Below are 12,338 nucleotides of genomic sequence, written 5' to 3' on the forward strand. Positions count from 1 at the left end.
AAAAAAAAAAAAAAAAAAAAAAAGGAGGATATGGGAGGAGGGAAGAGGGAGAGAGAGGAGTAGGTCACCTCTAGCCAAGCCAAGGCTCTGGGAAAGGAATGGAGGGAGGGTGGGCAGGCATGCATGGGTCTAGACTGAGCTGGGTATAGGGAGATCCTGGCTGTGGCTGGGCTCAGTTTGCCTTTTGTGGCATTGCCAGGGCCTTGGAGATAGAAGGCAGAGGCACTGCAGGAGGATGGCTGTGGTGTGGGGCTGCCTGGTGCTCCCCACAGGTTAGCATCCCTTGGATTTAGGAGGCAGGGCTGATCAGATTGGGTCTCCAGCCGAGTGTGCTGTCTCCCTCCTGGGGCAGAGCAGCCAACAAAGGGGGCAGTGAGAAATCTACCTGAAGTTGGCCAGTCCCTGGAACCCTCCAGCCAGACATCCTCCTGCTTTGGGCAGGCTGCCTGGGAGGCCAAGTTGTTAATTTTCAGTGAGAGCGAGAACTCTCGCTATCTGGATAGAACTCTCACCATATGGATAGAACTCTCATAATCTGGATAGAACTCTCTCTGGATAGAACTCTTACTAACTGGATAGAACTCTCACCATCTGGATAGAACTCTCACTCTCTGTCTGGATAGAACTCTCATTATCTATCTGTATAGAACTCTCAGTATCTATCTGGATAGAACTCTCACCATCTGGCTTGAACTCTCACTCTCTGGATATAATTCTCACTCTCTGGATAGAACTCTCACCATCTGGACAGAACTCTCACCATCTGGATAGAACTCTCACCATCTGGATAGAACTCTCACCATCTGGATAGAACTCTCACTATCTGGATAGAACTCTCACCATCTGGATAGAACTCTCACTATCTGGATAGAACTCTCACTATCTGGATAGAATTTTCCCCATCTGGATAGAACTCTCACTATCTATCTGGATAGAACTCTCACCATCTGGATAGAACTCTCACTCTCTGGATAGAACTCTCACTAACTGTGAGCCCAACTACTCAGCCTCCCCTTGACCAGCCCAACTTCTCCCCATGGAGGGGCACTGAGTCCTCATCAAAAGCTTCCTGGACAGCTAGAGTTGGAGCCAGAGCCTGAGTGTGATGTGGCCCTTGGCTCTGAAGGCTCTTGCTCTGTCCTAAGATATCCTCAAAATGAGCCTGGGTAGTAAGACTTGGGTGGGGCCTCTACTGTTGCCCATTTTTTGATCCACTGCCCTTCCCCTGAGGCTTCTGCAGATGTGGTCAGGCCTGGCAGGGTGAAGGCCCAGCCCTTGGGGTCCCTCTGCCTCCCTCTGCTCTGCCCCTTGCTTCGTGGCTGAAGGTGGAGAGCATGTCCCAGAGCCCCACGAGGGGTGATCAGCATTGTGAGCTGGGCGTGCGCCAAGCTCCTCACCTGGGAGCAGGTGCCAGGGAACAGGCCACCCATGACTCCACATCCCCTGCTTGCAGTGGACCTGACCGGCATTGACAGGCGCAGCAGAGAGCAGGAAGTGGCCACCAGGGAGAAGGCTCAGTCACTTGCAGCCCTGTTTCTAGAAAAAGTGCGTGACTTAGATGACTTCCTGTGGAAAGCAGAGACGAAGGATCTTGATGAGGACACCTGTGTGGAAAGGTAATCTGGCGGGCGGCTCTGAGAGGAGAGCTCCCTGCAGAAGGTGGCTGCCCCCATGACCTGGCCACATCTTCTGCCTCCCAGCAGCCTGACCCCACTAGACACCAACTGCCTCTCGAGTCCTACGAAGATGCCTGGGGCGGTGCAGCAGTTTACCACGCTGATCCGGTAATTATCTGTCTTTTTATTACTGACCCCCGCCCCCACCAAGTCTTTGTATATCACATTAAGCCTTTTCTATTTAAGTGAATTTAAAGGAGAAAATGAGAGATAGAGTTATTTGAAAAAACAGCATCCAGCGGGGCGTGGTGGCTTATGCCTGTAATCCCAGCACTCTGGGAGGCTGTGGCAGGTGGATCACTTAAGTTCAGGAGTTCGAGACCAGCCTGGCAACATGGTGAAAGCCCGTCTCTACAAAAAAGTACAAAAATTAGCCAGTTATGGTGGCGTGGGCCTATCTGGTAGGCTGAGGTGGGAGGATTGCTTGATTCCTGGAGGTGGAGGCTGCACTGAGCCGTGATTGCATCTTCACTCCAGCCTGGGCAGCAGAGCAAGACCCCATCTCAAGAAAAAAGAAAACAGCATTGTTGGGACCAGCACTAATCTTCAAGGGACACAGAACACCCTTATTGCTTTTATTCTTTAAACAAAATTAAGATAACCTCACCAGCTGGAAGATCGTATAAATAGCATAGGGTCATTGAGAAAAATGTAGACAATAGGAGAGAATCTCTAGTAAAAAGGGAAGTCCCAGTCATACCAGCCCTCAAAGAAAACCAGACGGCACTGTGTGGCGTGTGTCTTTCCTGATGTTTCCATGCACACACGTGTTTTTAAACGTAGTGGGATCATACTCTGCATGCTGGTTTGTAGCTGGTTTCTTTTCAGTGAGGGCAGCGCCTCTACCTCTTGTCTGATTGGGTCTTCCCCGGCATTCCCGTCAGTGTAGCCATAATCACCCACCCGTTAAGTCCATCTTGATGGCCAGATTATCTTCTGGCTTTTACTACTACAAGCAATGAGGCAGCAGACATCATTGAGCACACACCTTTTTTTTTTTTTTTAAAACACAGAGTCTATCTCTGTCACCCAGACTGGAGTGCACTAGGGTAATCTCGGCTCACTGCAGCCTCCACCTCCCAGGTTCAAGTGATTCTCCTGCCTCAGCCTCCCAAGTAGGTAGGATTACAGGTGTGCGCCACCATGCCCGACTAATTTTTTGTGTGTTTTAGAGATGGAGTTTCTTCACATTGGCCAGGCTGGTCTTGATCTCCTGCCCTCAAGTGATCCACCTGCCTCAGCCTCCCAAAATGCTGGGATTACAAGCGTGAGCCACCATGCCCAGCCTATCTGTACATCTTCACAGACTGAACTGATTTTTTCCTGGGGATCATTTCTTTAACATTGCCAAGCTGATACATTATGATAAAAGTAACAACCATTTATTGAGTACCTACAGTGGGACAGATACTGCCATCAGTTTTCTGATTTAATCCTCAGAGCAGCTCTAGGAGGCAGGTATTACCGTCCCCATTTTGCATACGAGAAAAACGAGGCATACGGAGACTGTGACATTCCCAAGGTCACAGGGCTGGTGTATGTTGTTGCCTGAGCATCTCTTCCTTTTGGTTTTTAAGTCGTCAGATTTCCAACGACTTCCGAGACCTGCCCACCCTCCTCATCCATGGGGCAGAGGCCTGTCTGATGTCGCTGACCATCGGTTTCCTCTATTTTGGCCACGGGAACATCCAGCTCTCTTTCATGGATACAGCCGCCCTCTTGTTCATGATCGGCGCTCTCATCCCTTTCAATGTCATTCTGGATGTCATCTCCAAATGTGAGTGTGGCCACTGGCGTGGCCACGCAGGACCTCAGCCACCTCTGAGCTGTGTTCCTCTGAGCTCTGGGTTTGATTTCATTGTGATTATGATATACAAGACAATAATGTTTTTAAAGTTTGCATGTTAATGTTAGTATGCAAATGAAAGCAAATTACCGAGTCTTAGCTGTTCCTATCCTAGCAGGATTTATATTTGACAGCAGAACACGAGCTACAGACTTGCAAAACCCGAAGAGCCTCATCAGCCATCTAAATTAGGATGGCTTTACTGTGCCTATTTTGTAAAAAAACCTAAGAGACTTGGGCAATATGATAACTGCTTTGAATTGTATTAAGAGAATCTCCAAAACAGAAACACTGAAGATTTATTCTACTTTTTCATTCTCTTTTCCTTTCCCTTATTTTTTAGGTTACTCGGAGAGGGCAATGCTTTACTATGAACTGGAAGACGGGCTGTACACCACTAGTCCATATTTCTTTGCCAAGGTGACTGGGCAGGGTTGAGAGCAAGTGCCCCCCGCCCACCAGGGTGGGCGTAAGTGTGGAGAAAACACTGCCACCGGGTAGCCTTTTCTGAACCATGGGGCTATGGGTCATGTGAAGTCGCAGATGCCACCAGATGTCACATTTTCTAGGGGAGTTTCGGAGACTTGAACTTTTAAACATTTACCAAAACACTAGGACTGTGGACCAGGAATTATAGTTTTCTGGTCAGAAGGAGTCTAAAAAAAAGAAATCCTCTTTGTATTTTACCTCTTCGGAGCCTCACTGTGGCCCCGAGCGGCCAGGCAGGCGTTTCCAGGAAGCAGAGGTTTGGAGAGGCTGCTCGGCTCTCCAAGGCCACACAGCTACTTGTCTGGTCAGGGGGAGTAGGGACTTGAAACCAGGTCTTAGGACAGCAGGTGCCCAGTGCTGCCCTGGGGGAAACACGCTGAACTGCCCTAGAGGGAACGCTTGGCATCTGCAAGGGGGAAGCCAGCACTGAGCGCACCGGGTCCCAGCACACCCTCCTGCCACAGCCTCATCATTACCAGGAGGGAAGGTTGCCACTGGGGGGCATAGATACTTTTAAACGTTTATTATAATGGCAGTGAAGGTGCTGGCTTCACATCCTTGCAAGGGCTGTTCTTTGCAGATCCTCGGCGAGCTTCCGGAGCACTGTGCCTACATCATCATCTACGGGATGCCCACCTACTGGCTGGCCAACCTGAGGCCGGGCCTCCAGCCCTTCCTGCTGCACTTCCTGCTGGTGTGGCTGGTGGTCTTCTGTTGCAGGATTATGGCCCTGGCCACCGCGGCCCTGCTGCCCACCTTCCACATGGCCTCCTTCCTCAGCAACGCCCTCTACAACTCCTTCTACCTCACCGCGGGCTACATGATAAACTTGAGCAGCCTGTGGACAGGTGAGGCCTGCACCCCGGGCCTGGGCCAGCTTTGTTAGGCCTCATGCGGCTGGATGAAGCCTGCTTTCATCCGGAGATGGACACTCGTTACTTGGGTCCAACTTAAGGCTGGCCCTTCTGGAAGCAGAGGCCTTTGCCCGCTGTCCTGGAGGCCAAAGGAACGATTTCATTAGAGATTCCAGATGCACCTCCTCCTATCCCATAGTCAATACCCAGAAGTCACCCTTGACTCTTTCCCTCCCTCTCCACATCCACCTGTGAGCCAGGTTGATTCTGCCTTGGGTTCCTCTGAAATGTCTGCTTGGCTGTGTCCCCATCCCTGACTGCCATCGTTTAAGCCTGGGCCACTGCCATAGCCTGGTCTCTGTGACCTGGGCCCCTCCACATCCCTCTCAACTCAGCCATGCAGAGTGAGCTTTCCAAGGTGCAAACCCATGGAAACAAACCCTCTTTGTTCAAATCCTCCCAGGGCTGCTCAATCCTGCAGCCTCCCCAGCTTTCTGGAGCCCCCAGCACACCCCACCCTCTCACCTCCGAGCCTGCCCAGCTGCTGTCTCCGGGAATGTCATGCCCTACCTTCCACGGGGCCTCGCTTCTGCCAGGGCTTTCCTGACGCATCCAGGCAGGGCTCACTGCCTCCTTCCCCTCCCCATACCATGCCACCTCCATAGGATCAGGGCACAGGCTCCATCGTCTCTGGTGTGGGGCCGCTGAGTCTCCTCAGCCTGCACGGTCCATGAAGCTGAGCACATGCAGGGGTGCCTCATCAAATCCCTCTCAAGAATTGCTATGGATCAAACATGTGGGTGACCCCGTGGCCTCTCAGCTCCCTCAGCCCCAGTCTGTGTCCCCAGCAGCCCCTCTGCCCTTTTGCCCCTTGGCCTCTCTCCCCTCCTTGCTCATCAGAGAACTTGGGCCACAGCCACCACGGCCCTGTCTCAGAGAGTGGGATGTGCCCTTGTGCAGGTGGGAGAGACTGTGGGAATGTGGGGAGACCATGGGAACATGGGGAGACTGTGTGAATATGCAGGAGACTGTGTCAATATAAAGGAGACCATGGGAATACGGGGAGACCGTGAGAATATGAGGAGACTGTGGGAATATGGGGAGACGGTGAGAATATGGGGAGACTGCAGGAATATAGGGAGACCATGGGAATATGGGGAGACTGTGGGAATATGTGGGAGGCTGTGGGAATATGGGGAACTGTGGGAATATGTGGGAGGCTGTGGGAATATGGGGACATCACGTGAATATGGGGAGACCATGGGAATATGGGGAGACTGTGGGAATATGGGGAGATCATGCGACTATGCAGGAGACCATGTCAATATAGACAGTGGGAATATGGGGAGACCATGAGAATATAGGGAGACCATGGGAATATGAGGAAATAGTGTGAATATGGGGGAGACTGGGAATATGGGGAGACAATGGGAATATGGGGAGACCATGGGAATATGAGGAGACCATGGGAATATGGGGAGACTGTGAGAATATGAGGAAACTGAATATGGGGGAGACTGTGGGAATATGGGGAGACCGTGGGAATATGAGGAGACTGTGAATATGGGGGAGACCATGTCAATATAAAGGAGACTGTGGGAATATGGGGAGACCGTGGGAATATGAGGAAACTGTGAATATGGGGGAGACTGTGTCAATATAAAGGAGATCATGGGAATATGGGGAGATGCAAATATGGGGAGACCATGGGAATATGGGGAGACTGAATATGTGGGAGACCGTGGAAATATGGGGAGATCATGCAAATGTGAGGAGACCATGGGAATGTGGGGAGACTGTGTGAGTATGGGGGAGACCATGCGAATATGGGGAAACCGTGAGAATATGAGGGAGACCTGTGAGTAACGAGGCTCTCTGTTTCCAGTGCCCGCGTGGATTTCCAAAGTGTCCTTCCTGCGGTGGTGTTTTGAAGGGCTGATGAAGATTCAGTTCAGCGGAAGAAATTATAAAATGCCTCTCGGGAACTTCACCATCGCGGTCTCAGGAGATAAAGTAAGCAGGGAGGCCTCGGGTTCTAAATTATTGGACGTCTGGCTGCCCATCATTCTAGTAAGCCCACTGCATGTCTGTCTCCAGATCCTCAGTGCCATGGAGCTGAACTCGTACCCTCTCTACGCCATCTACCTCATCGTCATTGGCCTCAGCGGTGGCTTCATGGTCCTGTACTACGTGTCCTTAAGGTTCATCAAACAGAAGCCAAGTCAAGACTGATGATTCACGCCAGGCGCCTGCCCGCTGGTGAGGGACCTGAGCAGACCCTTCAACTGCACTTCCTCCTCAGGACCCCCTTCCTGGGGACCGTGAAGACAATGACCCTACAGATGCTCAGCTACATCCGGCCCACGGTGCTGCAGTGGCACAGACCAGCCACAGGATGGCAGTAGAATAAAGACAGTCGAAAGGGATTTCTGCTCACTGGCAGGAGACTGCGATGACTGGGAGTGAGAAAACCTGCACTCGGTGGCACCTACAACGTTGCTAATTTATTTCCTTTTGATATGCATTTATATAGGCAACTTGATATAGGATGGGAGCAAACTAGGAATGAATTGAGTAGCTAGACTGTGCAGGAATTGTTGGAACCTGGAGGGAACAGTAACAGTAGCTAGCAGATATGGCTTCATCTTCCAGGGGCCCCACACTCCGTGGTGAGCCACCATCAATACAGAAAGTGACCTAAGATGTACCAGCAAGATGCCATCCCTTCTTTTTGTGTGGGGTCATGGGCTCCAAAAGCCAAGGTGAACAATTAAAAATTTATTGAGCATCTACTCTGTGGCAGGTCCTGTGCAAAAACACTTTAGGTGGACAATCCTTTGAGGTAAGTGGTATCCCATTTTATAGGTGTGAAAACTGAAGCAAAAATTCATTTTCCTAAGGGCACATGGATACTTTGTGGTGGAGTCACGTGGGGGTCAGAAAAGCCTTGGAAGCCTTTGGAGTTAGAGGGCAGAAGGCAAGGCCTGAGCTGCTGTAAGGCTTAGGAGTTCAGGAAGGCTCCAGAAGATAAATGGGGTCTGCAGAGGCTGTGTTAACTCAGCCAGGCTTGTTAGAGTTACATTTCACTGACTGATATGGTTTGGCTCTGCGTCCTCACCCAAATCTCACCTTGAATTGTAATAATCCCCACATGTCAAGGGCGGGACCAGATGGAGATAATTGAATCACAGGGGTGATTTCTCCAATGCTGTTCTCCTGAGAGTGAGTTCGGCTGAGATCTGATGGTTTTATAAGGGGCTTCCCTCTTCACTCAGCTCTCATTCTCTCTCCTGCTACCCTGTGAGGAGGTGCCTCCCACCATGACTGTTAAGTTTCCTGAGACCGCCCCAGCCATGCTGAACTGTGAGTCAATTAAACCTCTTTTCTTTATAAATTACCCAGTCTTGGGTATTTCTTCATAGCAGTGTGAGAGCAGATGAATACACTGACCCTGCCTGGGTTTCAGGGCCAGCCTTGAACCTTTCACAGTGGCCAGAGGATGGGATGGCAGAGGCCCAGGTTGCATACTTCAGGCCTGAGTGTTGGGGACTATCTGACTCAAAACAGGTGCACAGAGGGCAGGAGAGAATGTTCTCAAAGGAAAATTAGAGTTTAGAATCAAAAGAAGGGGAAGGCGGGTGTTTGGAAGGCAAATAGAAAGTACTCTTCATAGGTTCACTAGAGCCGCGTTACTCCAACTATCGTCCCTGGGCCAGCAGAAAGGGCACAGCTGGGGCTGGTTGGATAGGTCCCATGAGCCTCAGGCCCCACCCAGGCTCAATGAGTCTGCATCTTAAGAAGAACCCCTGGTGATCTGTGCAGATTCAAGTACGCTGCCCTTTTCCAAAGCACCTGCCACACTCAGGATGCTTGCACGGTCACACTGCCACCATCCAGCCCGCAGACCCCATTCCTGAGATTCACTGGGTGTTCCTATCATGTCCTCCATAGCAAGAGGATCTAGATCAGAATCAAGCCTTGGATCTAGTTCTCAAGTCTCTTTGGTCTCTTTCAGTTTAGAACAGTTAGTCAACTTTCCTTGACTTTCGTGACCCTGATACTTAATTTTGAAGGCTGTCTCTCAATTTGGGCTTATCTGGTGTATTTTCATGATTAAGCTCAGATCACACACTTTGGGCAGGAATGTCACAGAAGTGATGTTGTGTTCTGCCCAGTGCATCCTATCAGGAGGCACGTGATTTCAACCTGTCCTATACCAACAACGTTCACTTTGATCACTTGATTAAAGGGGTGTCTGCTAGGCTTCTCCACAGCCAAGTTACTATTTTCCCTCCCTTTATAATTAATAAGCATTTTGTAAGTGGGTACTTTGAAACTATGTAAACTTTCCATATATATTCATTTTAAAATTTCGATCAATGTAAACTTGTGGTTTCCCATTGTATCCAATGGATTACAACCCTTTACTATTATGATTAATTCTGATGCTCAACTTGTCCCTGATTTGGCCAGTGGGAACCCTGTCGAGCTGGCTTCTGCATCCTTTTGACATTTCCTCATCATCCTTTGAGGGCTGAAATAACCAAGAGTTTCAGGCTCATTTTTTTTTTTTTTTGAGGCAGAATCTCACTCTGTGGCCCAGGTTGGAGTGCTATGGCGCAATCTCGGCTCACTGCAACCTCTGCCTCCCAGGTTCAAGTGATTGCCTTGCCTCAGCCTCCCAAGTAGTTGGGATTAACGGTGGCCACCACCACACCTGGCTAAGTTTTGTATTTTTAGTAAAGACAGTGTTTCACCATATTGGCCAGACTGGTCTTGAACTCCTGACCTCAAGTGATCCACCTGCTTCGGCCTCCCAAAGTGTTGGGATTACAGGCGTGAACCATGGCACCCGGCGTCACAGGTTCATCTTGCATTTTCCTATCCCAGCCCTGGAATCAGATGTTTCTCCAGAGAATCTGGGTTCCTCTTAGTGGAAAATGGTATTTAGGAGCTAAGGTTTTATCGATAAGTAAGCTCATTGCTTTTGGAACATCTCTGCTCCCAGGCTCTCTCAGTGAACAGAGTTGGGGAGTGTGTGTGTGTGTGTGTGTGTGTGTGTGTACACGTACATGCGCGCATACATACCTAACTACACATGAGTTTACTCTGATAAAACCCAATTCTAATCCAGCAACACAGAGCTGATCCTTGGTTCTTCCCTCTTCTCTAATTGTGAGAAACCTGGCCTCCATTACCCTTAGGTTATTTACTCATTTGATTAACCGCCTGCATGTAAGTGATCTCCCATCTACACTGCCACGCTTTGCCCTGTGTGGACATCCTGCCTACCCTGCTCAGACTCCAACTCCCATGTCCAGCTTTCCCTGAGTCTGCAGCTGTCTCCTTCGCCCTCCCCTGGCCCACCACAGCTTCCCCCCACCTCCCTGTCACTGTGGTCCCCTAATGGCGTTAGGCCTGACTGAAGAAGGGGAAGGATGAAGAGGACATTGGTATCGTTCCTTAACTCCCCCAGGTAATTCTAATGTGCAGTGATTGACAGCCACTAAGATACATCACCTGACTTTGTAAGTTCACTATTCAGTCTGCAAACGGCTTTGGTAACCCAGTGGCTCTGTCTGCCGGGCTGCAGGGGAAAAGGGCAAAGTGCAAAGGCAAGAGAGATGGAGAAACTACAGCAGCTGCCATTTATTTGTGCTTTTTCTACAGCGGTGGTGCTCCACCCTGGTTGCCCATGCTGGAGCTTTAACAAGGCCAATGTGGACCCATTGCCCAGAGATTCTGATCCCATGGGTCTGTTTTGTTTAAAATGCTCTTCAAGGCATTGTGAGGCCAGGGAAACAAAGAACCAAGGCTCAGTCGGGTGCGGTGGCTCACACCTGTAATCCCAGCAGTCTGGGAGGCCGAGGTAGGCAGATCACAAGGTCAGGAGATCGAGACCATCCTGGCCAACATGGCAAAACCCTGTCTCTACTAAAAATACAAAAATTAGCTGGGCGTGGTGGTGTGTGCTTGTAGTCCCAGCTACAGGCTGTTGAGGCAAGAGAATCACTTGAATCCGGGAGGCAGAGCCTCTGCAGTGAGCTGAGATTGAGCCACTGCACTCCAGCCTGGTGACAGAGTGACTCTGTCTCAAAACAAACAAACAAACAAACAAAAAAACCAAAAAACACCCAAGGCTTTCAAGGCACGCATGCTGTTTAGCGAGCCCTGCCCTGCATTGCAAAAGGGTAGAGATTTGTTTATTTGTCATTACTGAAAGCATGGCTTGCAAAGTTTTCCTGTTAAGTCAGATAGTAAATATTTGGGACTTTGTGGGCCATATAGGCTCTGCTGCAATTACTTAACTCTGGTGTTACAGTGTGAGAGCAGCTGTGGACTATAGTAACGTACAGCTGGTGTGGCTGTCTTCTAAGAAAATATTATTTACAAAAACGGGCATGTTGCTAGGTTTGACCTGAGGCTGTAGTTTGCAGAGCCTTGGTAAAGGTTTTCAAATTTGCATTTTAAGTCCTCCAATTTCAAGTTATGCTATTGGTGGGGAATTTTAATTAAACAGAAAATAATCAATACTGGCTCAAATATTTCCTGATTTTTTATTTTTTTTTAAATCTGCTCTTGTTCCTATAAATAGTATATAAGATGTAATCTTGCCCTGGGTTAAACCAGTCTACAAAGGTAGATCTTGTATTTGCTTTTGTTTTTTTCTACTTCTCTTCAATTCTTGTCTTCATCCCAAATTAAACAACTAGCAACAGAAATGTTTAAATCTATGTCAAATCCACATGTTAACAGACCTGGGACCGGGGGTTCTACATAGTGGCTTAGCACAGCATACAAACCACTTTCCTTTGGCCCGACTGGCCTTGGGGTCTGCAGCACTAACCAGGCCCTGAGGAAGCGTGCAAGGGACTGGAATGCAGGGAAAGTGATGAAATATTTTGTTGGTTGGCCTTTACTTGTTTGCAAAATATATCCAATGCTCACATCTGAGAGACAACAGACATCCTTATTTGCAAATAGTCTGCACTAGATAATTCAGATTGCAAATCATCTGTCATTTATACTTCATAATGATTTGTTCTTGATTTAAAGTGGCCTGGGTACAGAGCAACATCCCCTGTCTTTATCACATGAGCTCTGCCTGAGGCAGCTTCAGCAGGGTAGGCAGGCAGGCAGATGGAGCATAGCCCATTTTCTGCTGGTGCTCTAGGAAGAGCAGCACATGCGGTGTTAGCAGCTAATAATTAAAACAATAATGTCTAAGCAGTGGGTTGAGATTTTCAAACACATACCAACTCAAAAACACTTCTCTGCTTTCTATGGAATAGTGCTCACATCATTTGTATGATTGTCTTTTCTCTTTAAAATTGGAAATACTCTTGTTTCCCCCAAACTGCTAATAAGCTCTACTGACCCATGCTAAAAAAATAAAGCTCTTTCGGCCAGGCGCAGTGGCTCACACCTGTAGTCCCAGCACTTTGGGAGGCTGAAGCGGGTGGATCACTTGAG

General features: G+C 49.1%; 1 protein-coding gene across 1 annotated transcript in view; it reads left to right on the plus strand.

Moving 5' to 3' along the window:
* The window catches only part of ABCG8 (ATP-binding cassette, sub-family G (WHITE), member 8), a 34,592-nt gene extending 26,324 nt beyond the window's left edge, over positions 1-8,268 (plus strand). Inside the window, exons 7-13 of the mRNA XM_011978200.1 lie at positions 1,454-1,616; positions 1,701-1,784; positions 3,254-3,453; positions 3,866-3,942; positions 4,592-4,859; positions 6,751-6,878; positions 6,963-8,268. Of these exons, the coding sequence (XP_011833590.1) occupies positions 1,454-1,616; positions 1,701-1,784; positions 3,254-3,453; positions 3,866-3,942; positions 4,592-4,859; positions 6,751-6,878; positions 6,963-7,097 (1,055 nt within the window). The 3' untranslated portion in view covers positions 7,098-8,268. The remainder of the gene's footprint in view (positions 1-1,453; positions 1,617-1,700; positions 1,785-3,253; positions 3,454-3,865; positions 3,943-4,591; positions 4,860-6,750; positions 6,879-6,962) is intronic.
* The last annotated feature ends 4,070 nt before the right edge of the window (positions 8,269-12,338 follow it).

Source organism: Mandrillus leucophaeus, unplaced genomic scaffold (assembly GCF_000951045.1).
Source record: "Mandrillus leucophaeus isolate KB7577 unplaced genomic scaffold, Mleu.le_1.0 Scaffold190, whole genome shotgun sequence".
Classification (NCBI taxonomy): domain Eukaryota; kingdom Metazoa; phylum Chordata; class Mammalia; order Primates; family Cercopithecidae; genus Mandrillus; species Mandrillus leucophaeus.